This window comes from Ips typographus, linkage group LG3 (assembly GCF_016097725.1).
Source record: "Ips typographus isolate SLU linkage group LG3, UJ_Ityp_2.0, whole genome shotgun sequence".
Classification (NCBI taxonomy): domain Eukaryota; kingdom Metazoa; phylum Arthropoda; class Insecta; order Coleoptera; family Curculionidae; genus Ips; species Ips typographus.
In genome coordinates this window covers 832,738-853,891 of record NC_138424.1, presented here as the reverse complement: position 1 = coordinate 853,891, position 21,154 = coordinate 832,738, and the positions used below count along the sequence as shown (strand labels likewise).

At 34.8% G+C, this 21,154-nt stretch overlaps 4 protein-coding genes across 7 annotated transcripts; 3 read left to right on the top strand and 1 right to left on the bottom strand.

Annotated features, from left to right (window-relative positions):
* Positions 1 to 98: 98 nt before the first annotated feature.
* On the top strand, positions 99 to 5,300 carry tum (Rac GTPase activating protein tumbleweed). Of its 3 annotated transcripts, none has more exons than XM_081976678.1 (11): positions 99 to 242; positions 373 to 949; positions 1,002 to 1,156; positions 1,210 to 1,332; positions 1,385 to 1,575; positions 1,633 to 1,753; positions 4,269 to 4,415; positions 4,471 to 4,721; positions 4,769 to 4,901; positions 4,957 to 5,108; positions 5,163 to 5,300. In XM_081976678.1, the coding sequence occupies exons 2-11, from the start codon at positions 388 to 390 to the stop codon at positions 5,209 to 5,211; spliced, it is 1,884 nt and encodes a 627-aa protein (XP_081832804.1). In that variant the 5' UTR covers positions 99 to 242; positions 373 to 387; the 3' UTR covers positions 5,212 to 5,300. The 3 variants fall into 3 exon arrangements, with proteins under 3 accessions (XP_081832804.1, XP_081832807.1, XP_081832806.1); XM_081976681.1 differs by having other exon boundaries at positions 132 to 242; positions 311 to 949; XM_081976680.1 differs by having other exon boundaries at positions 138 to 291.
* Positions 5,301 to 5,524: 224 nt separating this feature from the next.
* On the top strand, positions 5,525 to 8,756 carry LOC145727197 (rhomboid-related protein 2-like). Of its 2 annotated transcripts, XR_014177802.1 has the most exons (7): positions 5,525 to 5,804; positions 5,921 to 6,132; positions 6,189 to 6,458; positions 6,516 to 6,729; positions 6,806 to 6,944; positions 7,001 to 7,509; positions 7,741 to 8,756. XR_014177802.1 is itself a non-coding variant. In XM_081976682.1 (6 exons), exons 1-6 carry the CDS (start codon positions 5,718 to 5,720, stop codon positions 7,222 to 7,224), a joined length of 1,146 nt encoding a protein of 381 aa, XP_081832808.1. In that variant the 5' UTR covers positions 5,525 to 5,717; the 3' UTR covers positions 7,225 to 8,756. The 2 variants fall into 2 exon arrangements, 1 of the variants encoding a protein (XP_081832808.1); XM_081976682.1 differs by having other exon boundaries at positions 7,001 to 8,756.
* A 357-nt stretch (positions 8,757 to 9,113) lies between these two features.
* LOC145727198 (uncharacterized) lies at positions 9,114 to 10,849 on the bottom strand. Its single transcript, XM_081976683.1, has 3 exons — positions 10,468 to 10,849; positions 10,046 to 10,412; positions 9,114 to 9,944 (listed from the first exon to the last, which is right to left on the bottom strand). The coding sequence occupies exons 1-3, from the start codon at positions 10,486 to 10,488 to the stop codon at positions 9,697 to 9,699; spliced, it is 636 nt and encodes a 211-aa protein (XP_081832809.1). The 5' UTR covers positions 10,489 to 10,849; the 3' UTR covers positions 9,114 to 9,696.
* Positions 10,850 to 11,282: 433 nt separating this feature from the next.
* TwdlE (TweedleE) lies at positions 11,283 to 17,338 on the top strand. The gene is made up of 4 exons (XM_081975987.1): positions 11,283 to 11,422; positions 14,658 to 14,927; positions 16,635 to 16,811; positions 16,879 to 17,338. The coding sequence occupies exons 1-4, from the start codon at positions 11,408 to 11,410 to the stop codon at positions 16,969 to 16,971; spliced, it is 555 nt and encodes a 184-aa protein (XP_081832113.1). The 5' UTR covers positions 11,283 to 11,407; the 3' UTR covers positions 16,972 to 17,338.
* The last annotated feature ends 3,816 nt before the right edge of the window (positions 17,339 to 21,154 follow it).

Genomic DNA, 21,154 nt, shown 5'->3' with positions numbered 1-21,154 from the left:
AGTCAAAAACCTTTCATATCTTTCTCTGTTCTTTCCTTGTATTTAGTACAGAAAAGACAGAGAAAGAACTATAATGACTTAGGGTGACATCTGTCACACATCAAACAGCGCCTTGACAGGACCGACACAAATTCGTTTGTTTTTTAACGGACTTTTCCTAGTGTTTAAGTTCAAACCGGCCAATTTACAACAAATCTACAAAAATTACTGCTAAACTACTTTAATACACAGGAAACTAGTTGGTAAGTGTGTTAAAAACCTGGAAATTCCCATACACTAGCATTTACCTATGTAAGTCAATACTTTTTAGTTTTACTACCACTAGTAAACCATCCTAAAGACCTAACTGAATTTTTTTAATACAAATTGCAGTTCTAAACAATTACAATGAGCACCTCTGTATTTAAAACACCACACTCGGCTCACTCCGCTAAAAAACCAAGATATGACTCAGATAGTGAAGGTAGCATTACATCTGAAGGGCAATCAGAAGCCTCATCAGGATCAAACAATGATCTGACTGTAGTGGCTATGTTTGATGATTTAATACGTTTAATGCAACATCAGCGTGACGAAAGAGCCGAAGCTGCCTTTGAACAGTTTGCTGAGGAAGCCAAACTGTTGTTTCAGAGATATTGTGAAGTTGTTGGTGAATGTCAGCGGTTACAAACCATGCTAGATCTAAAAGGGCAAGAATGTAGCGAAAACGAGAGACGTTTGAATACTGCCAGGCATCTTTTGGATGAGGAGAAAAAGAAAACTCTGAGGGTTGTTAGAGAGAATGAGGAGTTGCTGGACCAACTGGATCAAGTGCGTGAGCTGCTTTTTAAGGATAACAGAGTGAAGATTGGGGAGGACGCTAAGCAAAAGTTATCATTTTTAAATCAAAAGAGTGTGTGTGACTATAATATGAAGAATTTGAGCTGTATTCAGGAAATTAACTCTACTGGTATTTGGTTAAATTTGCTGGGTATCAAAGGTGCACTAACTGGCTGTTTTAGGGTCAATGCTGTCAGATTTCAGTGTGTCCAAGTCTGAGGATGGTCTAGATTCTCCACAGTTACTAAAAAAAGAGTGGCAAAAACACAGGCCTAGTACTGGAGGTGACTCAGATCCTCCACCAAAAAAACGCAGATCTTCAAACAAATTTGTTGAGGTAAGTTACAAATTTTGCCATTATTAGAAGTTTATTTACTGTAAAAAAATTAGATTGGTGCAGTTGATACGGTTCGAACTACTACAACAGTGACAGTACACAAAAAAGGTCCTATTACAGCCACTTCCATTATAGAATCAATTCCTCAAGCTGAAAATGAATTAGCACCTTCAAGTGTAAGTTACCAAAACACAGTAACAATATTTTTTAATGGGTTATTTAAAACAGGATGATGGGATTGGTTCAACAGCACCTAGTGCGCCCCCTTCACACATGGTTTTTGAATCCTGGGCAAAAACCTCAAGTCCTTTAAAAGGCACAAGGGGGCCGAGTTTCAGACCCGATCAGCGCCAACATTGTTTACAACAGAAAACTATTGTAATGCCTGATTCATGTGTTTGTTGCGAAAAACGTCTCCGGTATACCATCAACAATTTAACTCTCTAACAAATGGTTATTTTTACTTTTGTCCGCAGTTTTGGTAAGTCAGCTTTAAAGTGCAAAGAATGCAGGTCAATTTGTCATTCAGAGTGTAAGGATCAGTTGCCGCTCCCTTGTATTCCTGTTATTAACACTCCCACCCACAAAAATATACAGGTAAGTGTGCTGTGAAAACAAACTCTAATGGTTTAGGATTTTTTGCTATTTGCCTACAAAGTCTAAGTCTAAATGGTGTAAAAACTAGCAAAATGGGTTTTCCAGCAGTTTATAAACTTTGATTGGTTGGTCATATACTATGGCTTTTGCACTTAAACATTTCAAGAATTGATTTAAATTAGAAGAAAACTTGTAGGGCCATTTTGAAAGTGCCAGAGACCTCTAAATACTACTGACAACCTTTTTAAAAGTGACAGAAGTTTCTACAAGTGTCTTAAACGTTTCCAGACTTGTTTTAAATTGTCAGAAGCCTCTAGGACCATTTTGAATCTACCAGAGACCTTTAAGTGCTACTGATAACCTTCTAAAAAGCACCAAAAGCTTCTACAAGTGTCTTAAACTTTTCCAGAGTTGTTTTAAATTGTCAGAGGCCTCTAGTATCGTTTTGAATGTGCCAAAAACCTCTAAATGTTACTGAAAAGTTCTAGAACCCTCTACAACTGTTTTAATCTTTTCCAGAATTGTTTTACATTGCCAGAGGCCTCTGGGACCATTTTGAAGGTTCCATAGGCTTCTAAATGCAACTGACAACCTTCTAAAAAGTTACAGAAGCTTCTACAAGTATTTTAAACCTTCCTAAATTGTCAGAGGCCTTTAGGTCCGTTTTGAATGTGCCAAAGACTTCTAAATGCTACTGACAACTTTTTTAAAACTTCTAGAGGAGTCTAGGACCATTTTGAAAGTTTCATTGACTTCTAAATGCTACTGACAACCTTCCAAAAGTGCCAGAAGCTTCTACAAGTGTCTTAATCCTTCCCAGATTTGTTTCAAATTGTCAGAGGCCCCTAGTACCATTTTGAATGTGCCAAAGACCTCTAAATACTACTGAGAACTTTCTGAAAAGTTCCAGAGCCCTCTACAACTGTCTTAATCTTTCCCAGAACTGTTTTAAATTGTCAGAGGCTTCTAGAACCATTCTGAATCTGCCAGTGACCTTTAAATGCTACTGATAACCTTCTAAAAAGCACCAAAAGCTTCTACAAGTGTCATAAACTTTTCCAGAGTTGTTTTAAATTGTCAGAGGCCTCTAGTACCGTTTTGAATGTGCCAAAAACCTCTAAATGTTACTGAAAAGTTCTAGAACCCTCTACAACTGTTTTAATCTTTTCCAGAATTGTTTTAAATTGCCAGAGGCCTCTGGGACCATTTTGAAGGTTCCATAGGCTTCTAAATGCAACTGACAACCTTCTAAAAAGTTACAGAAGCTTCTACAAGTATTTTAAACCTTCCTAAATTGTCAGAGGCCTTTAGGTCTGTTTTGAATATGCCAAAGACTTATAAATGCTACTGAAAACTTTTTTAAAACTTCTAGAGGAGTCTAGGACCATTTTGAAAGTTTCATTGACCTCTAAATGCTACTGACAACCTTCCAAAAGTGCCAGAAGCTTCTACAAGTGTCTTAAACCTTCCCAGATTTGTTTCAAATTGTCAGAGGCCCCTAGTACCATTTTGAATTGTGCCAAAGACCTCTAAATACTACTGAGAACTTTTTGAAAAGTTCCAGAGCCCTCTACAACTGTCTTAATCTTTCCCAGAACTGTTTTAAATTGTCAGAGGCTTCTAGGACCATTTTGAATCTGCCAGTGACCTTTAAATGCTACTGATAACCTTCTAAAAAGCACCAAAAGCTTCTACAAATTCCTTAAACCTTCTCAGAGTTGTTTTAAATTGTCAGAGGCCTCTAGTACCGTTTTGAATGAGCAAAAACCTCTAAATGCTACTGAAAAGTTCCAGAGCCCTCTACAAGCTCTTTCCAGAACTGTTTTAAATTGCCAGAGGCCTCTGGGACCATTTTGAATGTTCCATAGACTTCTAAGTACTACTGACAACATTCTAAAAAGTTCCAGAACCTTCTACAAGTATTTTAAAACTTCCTAAATTGTCAGAGGCCTTTACGATCGTTTAGAATGTGCCAAAGCCATCTAAATGCTACTGAAAGCTTTTTTAAAAGTTCTCGAGGCCTCTAGGACCATTTTGAAGGTTTTATTGACTTCTAAATGCTACCTACCTTCTAAAAGTGCCAGAAGCTTCTACAAGTGTCTTAATCCTTCCCAGATTTGTTTCAAATTGTCAGAGGCCCCTAGTACCATTTTGAATGTGCCAAAGACCTCTAAATACTACTGAGAACTTTCTGAAAAGTTCCAGAGCCCTCTACAACTGTCTTAATCTTTCCCAGAACTGTTTTAAATTGCCAGAGGCCTCTGGGATCATTTTGAAGGTTCCACAGACTTCTAAATGCTACTGACAACCTTCCAAAAAGTGTTCTGAACCTTGAAACTATAATCATTTTGACAATCCATCAATATCACTTTTAAATCACCGACAGAGGTTTTTTACTGCTGATTGTGAGGCAACAGTCAGAAGAGCTAATAAACGAGTAACTTTGTAGATGGTGCTTTAACTTCAAAAGGATCAATGCTAAGCATATTTTGAGGACAAATCTAATTAATTTTAGGGAGTAATCAGCGATTACACCCCCACAACCCCGCCAATGGTCCCTGCTCTAATAATTCATTGCGTTAATGAAATTGAACTACGTGGCCTTAACGAACTTGGTCTCTATCGGCTGTCTGCTTCAGAAAAAGATGTCAAATCCTTAAAGGTGAACTTGAAAGTCCTAAAATCTGGAAAATACTTAATTAAGACTTTCTGGACAGGAACGATTCTTCAAAGGACGCGGGTCTCCGTCCTTGACCGACGTGGACATACACGTGTTGTGCGGCTGCGTTAAAGAGTTTTTGCGCGTGCTAAACGAGCCACTAGTCACGAACGCCCTCTGGGGGGAATTCACGCGCGCTGTTGAATCTAGAGACGGGCAAGACGTCGCCCCTGCCCTTTATCAGTGCGTGAATAATTTGCCCCCACCAAATCGGGACACTTTGGCTTACATGATGTTACATCTGCAAAAGTACGTTTTCTCCTGTTTATATACCGAGTTTCATGGTGAAATTACAGGGTTGCCGCATCACCAGAATGTAAAATGCCTATTGATAACTTGGCTAAAGTGTTCGGACCTACTTTAGTCGGTTATTCATCTGATAATCCAAGTCCCGATAATTTGTTGAACGAAACCAGATTGTCTATTGCAGTAAGAGGGATTTTTTGTATAATTGTCTGAGTTTTATTAATGTATGGTTTTCAAGGTGTGCAACGAACTGCTGAATTTGCCTTCAGACTATTGGGCTTCCTTCGTCAATATTTCGGCACCCAAAACACCAGGTCGGATGCAACAAACGCCCAGCACCGATTCATTGTTAAGACCCAATGGAAAGTTTTTCACACCGCGAAGTGCCAGGTAATTTAAGTCTGCACAGTTTAGATCTGGAAGTTTAGCAGGATGTTGTTTCAGGTTCAACAAAAAACGAAAAATTTTTAATACACCACCGTCCAGGATTTAGTTTTTGTCCTTTACGAAGGTTTATACTTATATATTTGTAATTTTATGGCGTTATTTTTTTGATTATACCCAATAAAAGATGAAATTTTAGTTGCCTCTGTGTCATTGGGTAAAATGTTTTTTTCTGCTTGTTTCAACGAATTTAAGATCTTTTGGTATAAATATTCCCTTTGCTGTGCATTGGAACCCTTCTGGAGCAAAATGGAACAGTGCTATTTTCAGAATTATTTACGACTACACAGTATGCAATCCATGTACATATTTATTCATTCACTTCACTTTCCAGCTGTCGACTGTCAAAAAAACGGTACAAATCGAAAAGGTTTGGTTAGGTGTAAACGTCATTCGCTTTGTTATTTAGAGTCATTTTTAATTTTCATAATATATTCAATAGTACGCTTTAATTTAGATAATCCTCACACAAATTAGCACCAAATGTCCACGTAGAATGTACCAAACGTATCAGTCAGTTAATTAACACCTGGATTAGTTGTATAAAACGAAACTATGATGGAGAACAATTCCCCTTCAGTGACCATACCACTAAAAACCCCAATTCAAAGTAATGAGCACTTTAGGAATCTTTTTAATAAGGTAAGTGTGACCTACTTTTTAAATTCCCTTACTGGGGTAAATAGAACTGCTTCAGAGTTCATAGTTTAATTATTGTTTAAGTAGAACAATTTGAATAATCTATTTTTGTGCTAAAGTTTGACAGAGATAAAGATGGTTACATTACCTACAACGAGCTAATTAGCATGGCCGAACACCGAGAGTATGCTCAAGACTTGCCCCTGCACTGTATCAGAAAGATCCACAAATTATATGACTGTGATAGAGATCAAAGACTGGATTTCCAGGAGTTTCTCAGACTAATACACAACCGCAGCTTTGCTATTATATTTGAAGAATACTTGACCAAGTTAAACTAATTTCATTTTTAAATTAAACAATTTGTTTTATTTGCTTAACTTGCAGTTACATTCATTTTGTGGTGCCTGCTAAAGGGCATCCACCTTCACGTTCTGCCACTGATGGAGCCTATGAGGAGCTCTACTCTTGCTACCCCCCTGCAGTGGGGATGATCATCATATCACTAGTAGAAATTATATTTTTTTGCATTGACGAGGCTACTGAAAAAGACTCAACCAGGTCAGCTACAGGGCCTACAGCTACTTTATTTATTTATGATCCTTATAAAAGATCAGAAGTATGGCGCTATATCACTTATATGTTTGTTCATATTGGGTATGTTTGCACTGCTAGGATTTAGGACTAATTAACTGGGTTTATTCATATTTTAAGTGTATTTCATCTTTTTGTAAACTTAATGGTCCAAATTCTATTGGGAATACCTTTGGAAATGGTGCATAAGTGGTGGAGAGTGTTGGTGGTGTATTTTGCTGGGGTTTTGGCTGGGTCTCTGGCCACTTCTATTGCTGATCCATATGTCAAGTTGGCAGGGGCCAGTGGCGGCGTATATTCTCTAATTACTGCTCATGTGGCTTCAATAATTATGGCAAGTTTGATTGTTTTTATTTAATCAATAAATACAGTTCAAATGGGTTAATTACAATATGTTTTTACTATTGCAGAATTGGAAAGAGATGGCTTTTCCCTTGGCTCAATTAATGGTATTTATTATAGTAACCGCCACTGATGTAGGCACAGCCATTTATTACCGATATGTCCTGGATAAAGTGCAAAGTATCGGATATGTTGCCCATTTTGCTGGTAAGTTATATTACATTCAGTTTTCTACATTTATATGATTTTGTATAAATTTTCAGGGGCTGTAGCTGGACTATTAGTGGGGATCAACCTTTTAAGAAACCTGTCAGTAACAAGAACTGAAAGAATAATCTGGTGGGTGTCCATTGTCTTGTACACTTCACTGATGACAATGTGCATCTTTTGGAACTTGTTCTGGTCCAGTTATTTTCCGATGGATCCTTTTGAGGGTCGCGTGTGGCAAAACTACGCGCTAAATAGTACAAAAAGCAATTTTAATTAAATTAGAGGTGGTTTAGTGTGGAAACATCGATCTTGACGTGTTCCTTATAAATGTACTTTTATGTAGATATGGCCCAAAAGGTAATTTTATTCATGAAAAATTTATGGAAAACTGTAAATTATCGAGATTTTCTTTTACTCTTCTTTTCTGTTCTCAGAATTTTGAATATTTCTTTGCCTGTTGTCAAACCTTTACAAACCAAAAAAATGTCAAACCAAATGTTCTACCGCTTGGATAAATTACGCAGTACGCTGTATTTATAGTTTTATAGAGCGAAATTTGACAGTTGTGACGTTGTGACTTAAGTATCAAAGTATTCCTTAAGACAAATTTGGCTTCATGACGGTGTAAACACAACTTACAGAGCAATTTTCTCAAAGAAACACTTCTGTTTTGCATTTTATACTTTCAGGTTACTGCTGAGTGAGTTTTGACAGTTATGACACCCGACGTGACGTGACGCAAAGTATGAAAGTGTTCTTTAACGTCCCAGCTGTCAAATTTGGCTTCATGGAGCTTTAAACACAACTTCTAGTGTAACTCCTCAATTCAACAACTATTTTTAATTTTATAACTTCCAGTCACTAGTGAACGGGTTTCGACAGTTATGACAGCTGTCACGTGACGTATGAAAAGTATAAAACCGTTCTTTAACATCAAATTTGGCTCCATGGAGCTGTAAAAGTGTAAAGTCTACTTAGAGTGCTGTCCATCCAATAAACACATCTGTTTGGTATTTTGTACTTTCAGGTCACTGGTGAGTGAATTTTGACACCTGTCACGTGACGCAAGCAAAGTATTAATCTATTCCTTAACGTATCAGCTGTCAAATTTGACCCCATGGAGCTGTAAATGCCACTTTTATAATTTTCAAATAATCCATTGCCTGAATTGTTGCTTTTGATGCATTTATTAGTCTTTTCTTCATCATTTTCTTGAATTCTTCTAAAATTCTTTAAATTATCTTGGCGTTTTCTTCAAAAATAAATTTCTAAGCATTTGCCATCTCTACTTTTATGTTTGCGATCTGTAAAAGTACATTTATACTGAATGAACCATACATAAATTTAACTGTCTAGAGCGTAACGGATGATCTGAGTATGTTATCTGAGGGTTTTTGTTTTAATTATTTTATTACAATTAGAGATTTGGGTTAGGTGCTGGGACTTTATTACTATTATTTATTATTATTATTTTTGCGTAAAGTATTCCGTCCCTGGCTGAACCTGGGTAACGCCAAACCAGGGTTGGTTTTCACAGTATTATTCTTCCGCCCATATTTTTTTTGTTTTGTTTGTCCTTTGTTTTGTCCTGTTTGTTTTTTTCTGGTTCCTTCTTCCCTCTCAATTTACAACGAATGATTTTAATGGGGACAAGTGTGTGTGTGTACTTTTAGGTCAATATCCATAACAAATATAAGGTGATTACTAATATACATTTTTCCTTTGATATAGCTGTATTATATAGATGATATTTACCAAACTTTTCGTTTATATTATTTAAATTATTTTCGAATATATTTTTTTCAGTAATGTCTATATTGTTTGTCCACTCTACCATTGACTACTACTTTTAACGTGGTTTTTTAGGCCAAAATTAACTTTTTCAGTTTAGTATGAGTGATTATATAAACACCTAATCAGGACAATAATTGCAGCTTACTCTTCGCTAGTTTGATTGATGTTATATTGTACCTGTCATCGTATAATATTAGCTTAACGCGAAATGGGATACGACTTTCTCAATAAACTACCATTCACGTAATCAAATTTATAGATTTTTTTATGTTTTGCCTAAACATTAATCTCTACACAATTTCCGCCATTTTTATGATGGCAACACTGAATCTGTGCCTGAAGATGAATAAGTCATTAACAGAACCCGTTTACACACTCCAGTGCATAAATATAATAGGCCTTCTTTCGAAATAATGTAACTTTAATTATGTTTAAGTGGGCATCGCGCAATCTTAGTAAAAACAAATTTATTATTTTAAAGTACCATCAGTCACTTTTAAGTTAAGTAGCGTCCGCTAAAATTCTAAATAGGCGACGTTTGTACAGTGTACTTTCGATTTCCGAATATTTACACGTATGCCCCGGCCTGAATAGTTCACGTAGGCCTTAAAGGTTACCAATACAAATCTGCATGGAATATTAACAAATTGTCACTACACAATAAGTGTCTTTGATTTTTGGCCACCAAAACAGCCATAACAGTACCACTGGGTATTTGCAGTATAATAAAGAATTTTTAGACTTATTAAGTAATATGGTGGTTTCGTTACTCTAGTACTAAAAACAGCTGAAGGTCGCTTTTTCCCATTAGCACCCGATGTATGTGTCTAGAAAGTGTTAGTGATAAATTAACCTTAATACGAGTTTCAAATTGTGCATATAAACAAACAAGTGTGTTTGTTTTAATGCAACATTTAATTAAGAAAAATACACATTTTAAAAGTCGGTACAAAACTTATTTTTTCGCATTGATCACCCTGTGAAGGGCCGAAAGCCGGGCGCGGTACTGACTTATGACATCACCCTGTATATTGTGCACTTCGTTTTCACTTACTACTGGATCAGTTTCGATTGGTTTGTCAGTGTTTCTGGTGTATCTGACAGTGTTAGGAGCGTTGAAGATGACAGGAGGATCGACTGCAAGTACTTCTTCAGGAAGTTCATGTTCAGGAGGTGGTGGTGTAGTTGATGTCAGATCAACACCTACCATTATATCATAAGAGCTTAATAAAATCAAAAACACCACAAGTTACTAAAATTAGTTTTGACTTACTACAAAAAAACAGATTAATCAAAAAACTTACCCCCAGAAGAATCAATACTACCACCAATCCCTACAATCAGTTGGGAAATTGGCAATAACCAAGTATATCTAGGATCATCCACTGTTTTGGGCAAAACAGTCAAAGTAAAGTTGGCAACACTGATTCCGTGTTCTATAAGGTCGCGAAACAACACTAAATTCTCATTGGTGTACAACCCTGCAACGAATCGAGCTACCCTCAATTTGAGGCTGGTAATTCTGACAAGTGAAGCCAATTTTTGAGTGAGGGTTTGCACCAAACTTTGCGATAACAGGGTTGCAATAGGGTTTTCGGTTTCATTTATTGTGGGGTTGGTTGATGCAGTTGGTAGAGCTGCAGCACATGCCAGCAACCCTAGCAGGAAAGCCTAATAATTTTAGGGGTTGAAAATTTAGGTTGGTAGAATTCAATAAGGAACTTACCAAAACGCACAGCTTGGACATTTTTCGGTTATCACTTGAAGATGTTAAGGGATTTACTGGTAGTTTTCAAATTTAATTGCTATACATAATTGCGTCATTAGAATTCCTTACAATTAAATTTCAATTTTGAAACGTGTTTGGTGGACAAAACTTGAATTGTTAGTCAAAACTGGTAATACAGAGGAGGTTTCATAAATATGCTTGAGGAACGCTATATGGTAAAAATCAAAGAAAAATGGGATGACGTAACAATATTTAGGATGACATCACAACTGCCAACCATTGCAAAGTGTAAAACTTTTAAAAATTAAAAAAAAAAACGCTACATCAGCTTGAGACCTTGGTATGGATAGTAAAGTGTACCAAAATTAATCCAAATTACTGTTTTTTGCAGCTTAGTAACTTTGTAAAGTACCAAATTGGTACTACATACAAAATTGCACAAAAACAATTGAGGTTTTATGCACATTTTTCGAGAATTTGCTTTGTTAAAGATCAAGAAGAATTCAGTTAATACACTGTTTTGCTATCTAAAGTCTAAACGAAAAACAAGTTTTGCAAAAATATTTAGGACAATTTTTGAATAAAAATACCAACAAATAAATCAAAACTGATCGATATCAAAAATTGCATTATAAAAGCCAGTTACCTAAGAGCATTTAAATATTATTAAAAAAAACTTTCGGTTTTCTTCGGGTCGCTCGCATCGCGCACGCAATTGACCTAGTCTCTTTGAAGAAGACCCCCAGGTGTTACGGAAGATGCCGGCGCCAACCAATTTCCTCGGAAGAAGGGGCTTCTTTAGTCTCGGGGATGTATCAACCCCCCACCTCCAGTAATCAGTTAAGTTTTCGGCATATAAAACCTTCCAAACAGTTTCGTTTTTAGTTACTTTTTCGTTAAGTTTTTAAGTGATTGTGGTGTGAGTGCATTAGAGAAGATGAGGATTTTAGTGGTAGGTTCAGCAATGTTTTTATTGATAAAAAAATTACGTTTCATTCTGAAATATTTCATAAAATTTGTATTAAATTTTGCATAGGAAGATTAACATTTTTTTTCCTGTGCTGATGATTTAACTGAGAAACCTTCAAAAAAATGTTATAGAGCACAATTCTCTGTATTTTTTAAATGCTTTAAACTTGACATTTTTCACGCAAAAGTTGAAAATTTCAGTTTGTAATGTTATGGTTAACAAGTAGCATGTTGCATTCATATAATTTTTTATTTTAAAAATGTGTCTATGCAGTGCAAATTGTTTTTAACTTTTTCATTTATCTCCAAAGGAATAATAACATTGAAACTGCTTAGGAGTTTTACAGGCGATTTTGTCCATGACTGTACCAAATTTTGTAGTGTTTTTTTTAGATTATTGGATAGTAAACTTAATGAGGATTCCAAAAATGTGCTTAAAACAGTTATTTTCTCACTCCAAGTCGGTTTCACAGGCAATTTTGTCACTGACTGTCTTTCTGGCAGTTCAAAGTTTGATACCGCTTTTCTCTCTGACTTTACCAAATTTTTGTAATGTCTTTTAGGTTATTAGATAGTAAATTTAATGAGGATTTCAAAAATGTTTATAAAACAGTCATTTTCTCATTACAAATTAGATTTACAGTGAATTTTGTCCCTGACTGACTTATCAAACTGTGTTTTTGGCAGTGTAAAGTTTGACACCGCTTTTCTCCTTGACTGTACCAAATTGTGTAATGCTTTTCAGGTTATTAGATAGTAAACTTAATGAGGATTCCAAAAATGTTCTTAAAACAGTCATTTTCTCACTCCAAATTAGATCTACAGGCAATTTTGTCCCTTACTGACTTGGCAAAGTGTGTTTCTGGTAGTTCAAACTTTGACACCGCTTTTCTCTCTAACTGTACCAAATTTTTTGTAATGTTTTTCAGGTTATTAGATAGTAAATTTAATGAGGATTCTAAAACTATTCTTAAAACAGTCATTTTCTCACTCCAAATTAGAATTACAGGCAATTTTGCCTAGAATCTGCAAGAATGAAAGTTTCACACAGTTCTCGAAACGATACGTATTTCTGAGATTGAGAGACAATTATCACGTGACCATGTAGCTAGATAGTGTTTTAAAATTACGTGACAACTGTCACTAACGTCAAAACTGTCAAACTGTGCTCAAAAGTTGCAAAAATCAGGGTTTAGAAAAGTGTTCTTGCATTATTTGATATAAAACGTGTTTATGTTATGACAGTTGTCACGTGACTGTTTAGCTAAATTATCTTCTAAAACCACGTGATACAACATTAAAATCTGTATTTTTTAAAATCTTTTTCTGTAAATAATATATTTGTCACCATACAACTGCTTACTTTAGTAAGAATCATTTAAAATGTAATTCTATTTTTTCAAGATATAAATAATCATTTTACATAAATAGAGTTTCTAAAATATATTTAAATACATACATTAGAAAAAATATAATTAAAAATTTTTGCACTTGTTTGAAAGTAAAATTTTATGGCAAAAATCAAAATACTGCAGAATCTTACTAGTACTTATAACTACTTACAGAATCATGAAGAAGACAAGCAATTTACTAAAATGTGGACAATTTAGAACTTTTATTCAAATTTCTCATCTAAATTAATAAACATGTTTGGATATTGCATAACAATTGACGGAGGCTTCATCAGGAATAGAAGTGGTCTCGTATTTGCACAATTGTCCTAGTTGAACTGACGATTTGGGTCATTGAAAAATCCGTTACCTAATTGTAGACAAAATCATTAAGCATCATCAAAACACTATTAAGTAGCGACGTTTCGTCACCGATGCGTATAATCATTTTTTTCAAGAAAAATTGTGAATAATTTTGCATAGAAACGACGATAATAAATAATAGCGAAACAGTGTGGGAATGTGCATTTACTTGCACCGACATTTGACTTTTCCTTTTCATCCACTGACCCGCTTAATTAATATTATAAACATTTATTTTGACTGAAACAATGCGACTTCCTTTTACTTTCTTCGTTTGGTGCATAACAATAGTTACGTGCTTGTGTATTCTAAATTTTTTAAACTTATAAGTGCTCAAATCAAGAAGCTTTCTTCAAACCTAATGTGGTTGCTTATGGCCAGTTTCTTATGAAGTAGTCTTCAGTGAAAGTGGTTTTGAAAAACCACAAAGTTTTCCTCTGATTGTAGTAATTAGGTTTTTTAGTGCAACACCTCCACTGGTTGCATCAGGTACAGTATGCACTAAAATTAAATTTCTTTTAATTATAGTTGTAGTGCAATAAAGGAGAGAAAGCTAAAATTTGTAATAATTTGTTTTTAAATTAAGGGGAAGTTTTTACTGAACCGTACGGAATGAAAACTTAAGTTAATAATTGCTTTACAACCAAAGCTGATGATAGGTTTTAATTATGTAGAATTATGATAGAAATTTACAGGAAATAATAAGATTGATTGTTATCCCAAATATTTGTATAATCAAGTTATAGAAAAGAAGTAAACTACTCAAATAATTTGTAAGTAACTGCTTGTCCGATTTGTGACACAAGTACAGGGCAGTTCACATTGACAGAAGATTTGGTAATATTTCCTAAGAGTGAAATGACAAGTTTGACATATTATACGTCAATACTGTCACACAGGACAAAAACACCTTAATACAAGTACAGGACGAAATTTCCTACAACTTATGTACATTTTTAGACATTCTGCAATCGTTTTTGAAAGTTTTTAGATGTTTTGCAGTAGTTTTAGTCATTCTGTAAAATTTATAGGCTTTTTGCAATATTTGTACACATTTCACAACATTCCCAGTACTTATTGAAGGTTTTTAGACTATTTGCAATATTTTTGAACATCTCGCAAAGTTCCTAAACTTTTTTCTACATTTCTACGACTCATTGAAGGTTTTGAAACCTTTTGCAGTATTTTTAGATCTTCTGCAACACGTCTCAGCCTTTTTAAATATTACTATTGTTTTTGCAACATTTTTAGATATTCTGGAAAGTTCCTAGACGTTTTGCATCATTTCTACAGCTCATTAAAGGTTTTAAAACCTTTTGCAGTATTTTCAGACGTTCTGTAAAATTTCCAGGCTTTTTTTTTTAAGGTTTTTAGACCTTTTTCAACATTTTTTAGATTGTCTACAAACATCAAATAATTTTAATGGAAATATTACAATGTTACTATTATTATCATTACTACTAGGTGTGTACCACGCTTCTGGCAGCGACATGGGCAAAACCTCAAGGGTATTCCTACCCTTCGGCACCCAGCGGACCAGCGGACAGTTACGGCCCACCTTCTGGCCCCGCCCAGGGACCGCCACCCTCCAAATACGGCCCACCCGCCGCCCCGCCAGTGGTGCAGAAACACGTGTACGTGCACGTGCCACCACCAGAAAAGGACATTCCCAAACCCAGGAAACCAATAGAGGTCGCTCCCGCCCAGAAACACTACAAAATCATCTTCATCAAGGTGAGTGTTGAATCAATTAGTGCGAAACGAAAGAAAGAAGATAAGAAGAAGACACAAGTCAAACTTGTCGTAAATAAAACAGAAAAAATGGGAAAACAAACTTAAAAATGTCAGATCTTGAACAAGTTTTGTAAAAATGGTCACGTGACTTTGAGTTTGATTCGACCATTGTAAAAATGTGCTGCTCAAGTATAAGTTGGTACAAAAATCAAAGTCAAGCACGAAAACTGTGCCAATGGTCACGTGACTGAAAAAATTAAGTCTTAAATTTGCTCATCAATCTTAGGTTATCATAAATCGTCACGTGACTCTAAAATGTAAATTGAATTTTTGGAAAAATTTGTTAACTTTGACTTAATGGTTTAACTGATAATGTACTATTTTAGCTAGACAAGGTAATAATGGTCACGTGACTGAACAGTAAATCATCAGACAGATAGTCATGTGATCGCAAAGAATCAAAGTCAAGCACGAAAATTGTGCCAATGGTCACGTGACTGAAAAAATTAAGTTTCAAATCTGCTCATCAATCTTAGGTTATCAAAAATCGTCACGTGACTCTAAAATGTAAATTGAATTTTTGGAAAAATTTGTTAACTTTGACTTAATGGTTTAACTGATAATGTACTATTTTAGCTAGACAAGGTAATAATGGTCACGTGACTGGACAGTAAATCATCAGACAGATAGTCATGTGATCGCAAAGAATCAAAGTCAAGCACGAAAATTGCGCCAATGGTAACATGACTGAAAAAATTAAGTTTCAAATCTGCTCATCAAACTTAGGTTATCAAAAATCGTCACGTGACTCTAAAATGTAAATTGAATTTTTGGAAAAATTTGTTAACTTTGACTTAATGGTTTAACTGATAATGTACTATTTTAGCTAGACAAGGTAATAATGGTCACGTGACTGAACAGTAAATCATCAGACAGATAGTCATGTGATCGCAAAGAATCAAAGTCAAGCACTGAAAAAATTAAGTTTCAAATCTGCTCATCAAACTTAGGTTATCAAAAATCGTCACGTGACTCTAAAATGTAAATTGAATTTTTGGAAAATCTTGTTAACTTTGACTTAATGGTTTAACTGAAAATGTACATCAGACAGATGGTCATGTGACCGCAAAGAATCAAAGTCAAGCACGAAAATTGTGCCAATGGTCACGTGACTGAAAAAGTTTCAAATTTGCTCATCAATCTTAGGTTATCAAAAATCGTCACGTGACTTTAAAAAGTCAATTTAATTTTCGGAAAATCTTGTTAACTTTGACTTAATAGCTTAACTGAAAATGTACTATTTTAGCTATACAAGATAACAATAGTCACGTGACTAGACAGTAAGTCATCAGACAGATAGTCATGTGACCGCAAAAAATCAAAGTTAAGCACGAAAAATGTGCCTGTGATCATGTGACTGAATTAATTAAGTGTTAAAGTGGTCCAATGTGCTCATCAATTGTTCGAGAGTTGTTATCACTCATCACGTGACTATAAAACGTCAATTCTTGTTAACTTTCGCTTAATTGAAAATGTACTGTTTAAGCTAGAGTAGGTGGTGATAGTCACGTGACTGTTAAAATTAACAAAACTGCTATTTAAGGTAAAATTAACCAACCCTAAAATAAAAGTAGAAAAATAATTTAAGCTTAAAAATGTTGATATATAAACTCAATGATGGACTTTTTCTGTAATGTGGTTTTTTAGGCACCTACTCCACCTACCCCCACCGCCCCTGTAATCCCAGTGCAACCCCAAAACGAGGAAAAAACTCTGGTCTACGTATTGGTGAAGAAACCGGAAGAGGCACCGGAAATTACAATTCCAACGCCTGCGCCCACTCAACCAGCTAAACCGGAAGTTTACTTCATCCGATACAAAACCGTAAGTTTTTTAATTAAAAAAAAAATAGTTTGTGTCTTGAGAATGATAAAATTTAATTTTCTAATAGAAAAAAGAGGAAGGCGGACCTTACCCTGAAAGTGGTCAACCAGCCGCCCAATACGGCCCACCCAGTGGCGCCGCTAATGGTGGCTACAATTAGAACATTTCAACTTTCAGGGTTTTTGTGCAATTTCTTTAACCATACCAGTGATCTGCCAAAAGTCAGTGTCGTAGATATTCCTAATAGTTGCTTTGTGTTAAGTTAGCTTTTACGCACTTCTTTATTATATGTATTATGTAAAAAAAAAACGGTGACAAATATAATTTTAAGAACATAGTGGTAAAATGTAAATGTATGTAATAGTGATATTTTGTATTCCTTTATTAGGGGCTGCTAGTCGTAAATATGTATCCTTGTTGATTTCTTATATTTTTGTACATAGCCGCATAATTTAGAGGTATTTTTGTTTATATTTTTTTACTATAACAGTTCAGTACAGTTTTAAATAAAAAGTATTTTCATATAATTTGTTTTTCTGATTTTGTTTTGTTTAAACAACTTTTATGTAGGAGGTTTTCTAATACAACATTATCCCCTCGGTTAACCATAGGTTTTCCAAATGATTTATTAAAGGGGGCGGTTATAAAAGGGGGTTGAGGTGTCTTAACATCCCCTCCAAATTGACTTTAAACCGGATCTTGCATAGATTTAATGCCCGGTGTTAGTCGAACAAACGTAATTTTAACGGCTTCCATTTATAAACGGAATTAATAATTCCCGAATCGCTTTCTGCCTCTGTTAATACCGAATTCGAACCCTTATCTTTGGATTAATGTCGGTCCTTTTATTTGGAAAAACTACATATCGGGTTATAAGGTGTTATTTTACTGTAATTATGCTAGATTTATCTAAAACCGTTATTTTTACAAATCAAAAACACTGAAAAATCCTTAAATTACAGTGACTTTTCAGCAACTGTGGTAGTAATAAGAAACAAAAAACTTGACAACTGTCCAGTTCTTATTTTTTTGTACTAATACGTAATACTTAAGTAAGTAAATGCTGGACACTTATTTTGCCTAATCTCTTAGTAAACAGGGTGTCCCACATTTGGGTAACTAAACGAGTTGGAATTTTCAAAATAATTCTGGGGGTAATTTTACATTCTTGGAAGGTTTTAGAACTTTCGTCAGTTTTTTGGAGGTTTTTAGGATCATTTAGACGCCTCTGACATTTGCAAAATGCTTGTAGAGGTTTCTAGCAACTTAGATAGATAGATTCTTGAAAATATTAGAACACCTCTGGCAATTTTCAGGAGGTTTTAAGTAAGATTTAAAGGTTTCTGGCATTTGTAAGACAGTTGTACAAGCCTCTGGCCATTTTTGAGTGGTTTTTAATGAAATTTAGAGGCCTTTGGCACTTCTAGGAAGGGTTCAGTGGCTTCTGGAAATTTTTTAAAAAATCTTGGAAGGTATAGGACATTTTTGGAAGGTTTTAAGTAGTATTTAAAAGTTTCTGGCATTTGTAAGACAATTGTAAAGGACACTAGCCATTTTCGAGTGGTTTTTAGTGAGATTCAAACGTCTTTGGCATTTCTAAGAAGATTCTAGAAACCTCTGGTATTTTATAAAAAGTCTTGGATGGTTTAGGACATTTTTGAGACGTTTTTGGTAGGATTCAAAGATTCCTGACAATTTAAACAAATTTTGGAAGGTTTTGAAGACTTTCTTGAAAAACCTCTGGCAATTTTTGGGTGGCTTTAAATGCAATTCAATAGCTTTTGACACTTCTAAGATAGTATTAGCAGCTCATTAATAGGTACCTCTACCAGAGAGAGTCCTTTCTTTTTATAATATTAGGTAAATCACCTTGTCAGCTTCTGCTAAATACACCGCCTTTACTGTATATCCATGTTTCTTTGATTGAGAACCACTGGCTTGAATGTGTTGTGTTTTTTATTAGAAAATGCATCCTTTTCTGTTTTCCTTCAGAATGTTTCACTGGGCCCCTTGATAGTTGTAAAGTGTAGGTGGGTGGCATTTTCAAAACTCTCCTCCCGAAACACACACACACATTATCTATCTAGTATCGCAGTAGTTACATCGCAATACTTTACGTTAAAATATTGTAAAATTTACATCAAAAATAAAACTTTTCGCTTTGTTTACTATTAATTTGCCAACAATGGTGGCCGATGACGTCAAAATTCTATCGCGCTCGAAACGAAACGAAAAAAGAAATATCATAGAAAACAGAAGATAGAGCACATTTCAAGCTTTCTAAAAATATCTCCACATGAGTTGATCTCCACACCGTTTGGCCGATCTCGAACTAAGTGACAGTTACTGTCATTTTGACAGCTGGAATGGATTCCCCGTCCCCAAATTAGTCGGAAATGAGTACCATCAACCCTAGTGAAATCGGACTGGTTTTGACGTTATTAGCTGTCAAAGTGACAGATTAACAATAATGCATCTCAAGCGTTTTTTTATAAAAACAAAACGAGTGAAGGGTGGTTTTTGACTAATTTTGGGGCGCCCAATCCATTGGTGAAATCACTTTTTTGATATCTCCACAAATCGCCAGTGTCTCGAATTGAGTGACAGTTACTGTCATTTTGACAGCTGGAATGGATTCCCCGTCCCCGAATTAGTCGAAAATGAGTACCATCAAGCCTAGTGAAATCCTTTTTATAGGTATTGCAGTTCTGAATCCTCTAACCCTTACTAAAGACTATTATTAGTTATGCATATTTTCAAATAGACTAGTTATAATCTATTTAAGTAGGTGCTTGTGTACAATTAACCAGTTTTTATACAGTGCGTTTTTTTTAACGCGCAACATAGGATTTCACGTGTTAAATTTTTAAGCCCATGTTAGACCATGTTATTTTGGAACTACAAGTATAAAACTTGACGGGTGGCTATTTCGTACCCTGAAGCTTAAGTAATTTTATCAATTCGGCCTAAAAAGTGTTAAAAAGCTTGCAAAAAATCATATTTTTTCGAATAGGTTTTATCGTTTCATACTCCCTGTATGCATTGTTGTTCTTTGTTGTTTTTGATACTGGCTCGGCAGGTAGCAGGTAAAATTTGGCGTAGAAAGTAAAACAGGGTGATCATTAACTTTATATCAAGAAAGTTAAGAACAAAAGAAGTATTTTTATAAGTGAATTGTTCAAAGTGACCTCCGTTTGAAGCCAAACAGTATTCCAAACAATCATAAAATGCCCTTTTGACGTTCAAAAGATGTCGGATCGTGATGCAGTCAAAATATGTCACTTTATCTGCTACCTGCCCTGCCAGTATCGAAAACAAGGAACAACAATGCATACAGGGAGTATGAAACGATAAAATCTTTTCGAAAAAAAGTGATTTTTTTCCTGTTTTTAATCACTTTTTAGACCAAATTGGTAGACTTACTTAAGCTTCAGGGTACTAAAGACACACCCGTCAAGTTATAGACTTGCAGTTCCAAAATAAAATGGTCTAACATGGGCTTAAAAATTTAACACGTAAAATCCTATGTTGCGCGTTAAAAAAAACGCACTGTATATCAAGTTTTACACTTTTGCTTAAAATGCCCTTTAAACTGCATATTTTTCTGATATTCACATATTTATTATAGGTATACTATTTTTCAATAAGACTGTAAACTTTAATGGCCTGTTTTTCAACATTATCACAATTTAACGACCGTCTGACACACAAATTTTGGAAGATTTAGGACACTTGTAAAACTTTTTAAGTATTTCAGTAGTTTTTAGAGGCTTCTGGCATTTCCTAGTGGCAATTAATAAAACTGGTTTAGAATACTTGTAAAAACAATTTGGTACAATGTTGGAAGATTTTTGATAAGATTTAGAGGTTTCTAGCATTTGCAAGATGAATTTACAGACTTCTGGCAATTTTTATAAAATTCAAGAAAGATTTTGGACACTTTGCCTCTAGCAATTTGGAATATTCTTGGAGGATTTTTGGTAGGATTTAGAGGTTTCTAACATTTGCAAGATACATTTTTGAAAATTTCAAGCAATTATACAAAATTTAGAGAAGGTTTACGACACTTTTAAAGATCTCTAGCAATTTGGAACAATCTTGGAAGACTTTTGGTAGGACTTAGAGGATTCTAGCATTTGCAAGATACATTTTTGAAAATTTCAAGCAATTATACAAAATTTAGAGAAGGTTTACGATACTTTTAAAGATCTCTAGCAATTTGGAACAATCTTGGAAGACTTTTGGTAGGATTTAGAGGTTTCTAACATTTGCAAGATACATTTTTGAAAATTTCAAGCAATTATACAAAATTTAGAGAAGGTTTACGATACTTTTAAAGATCT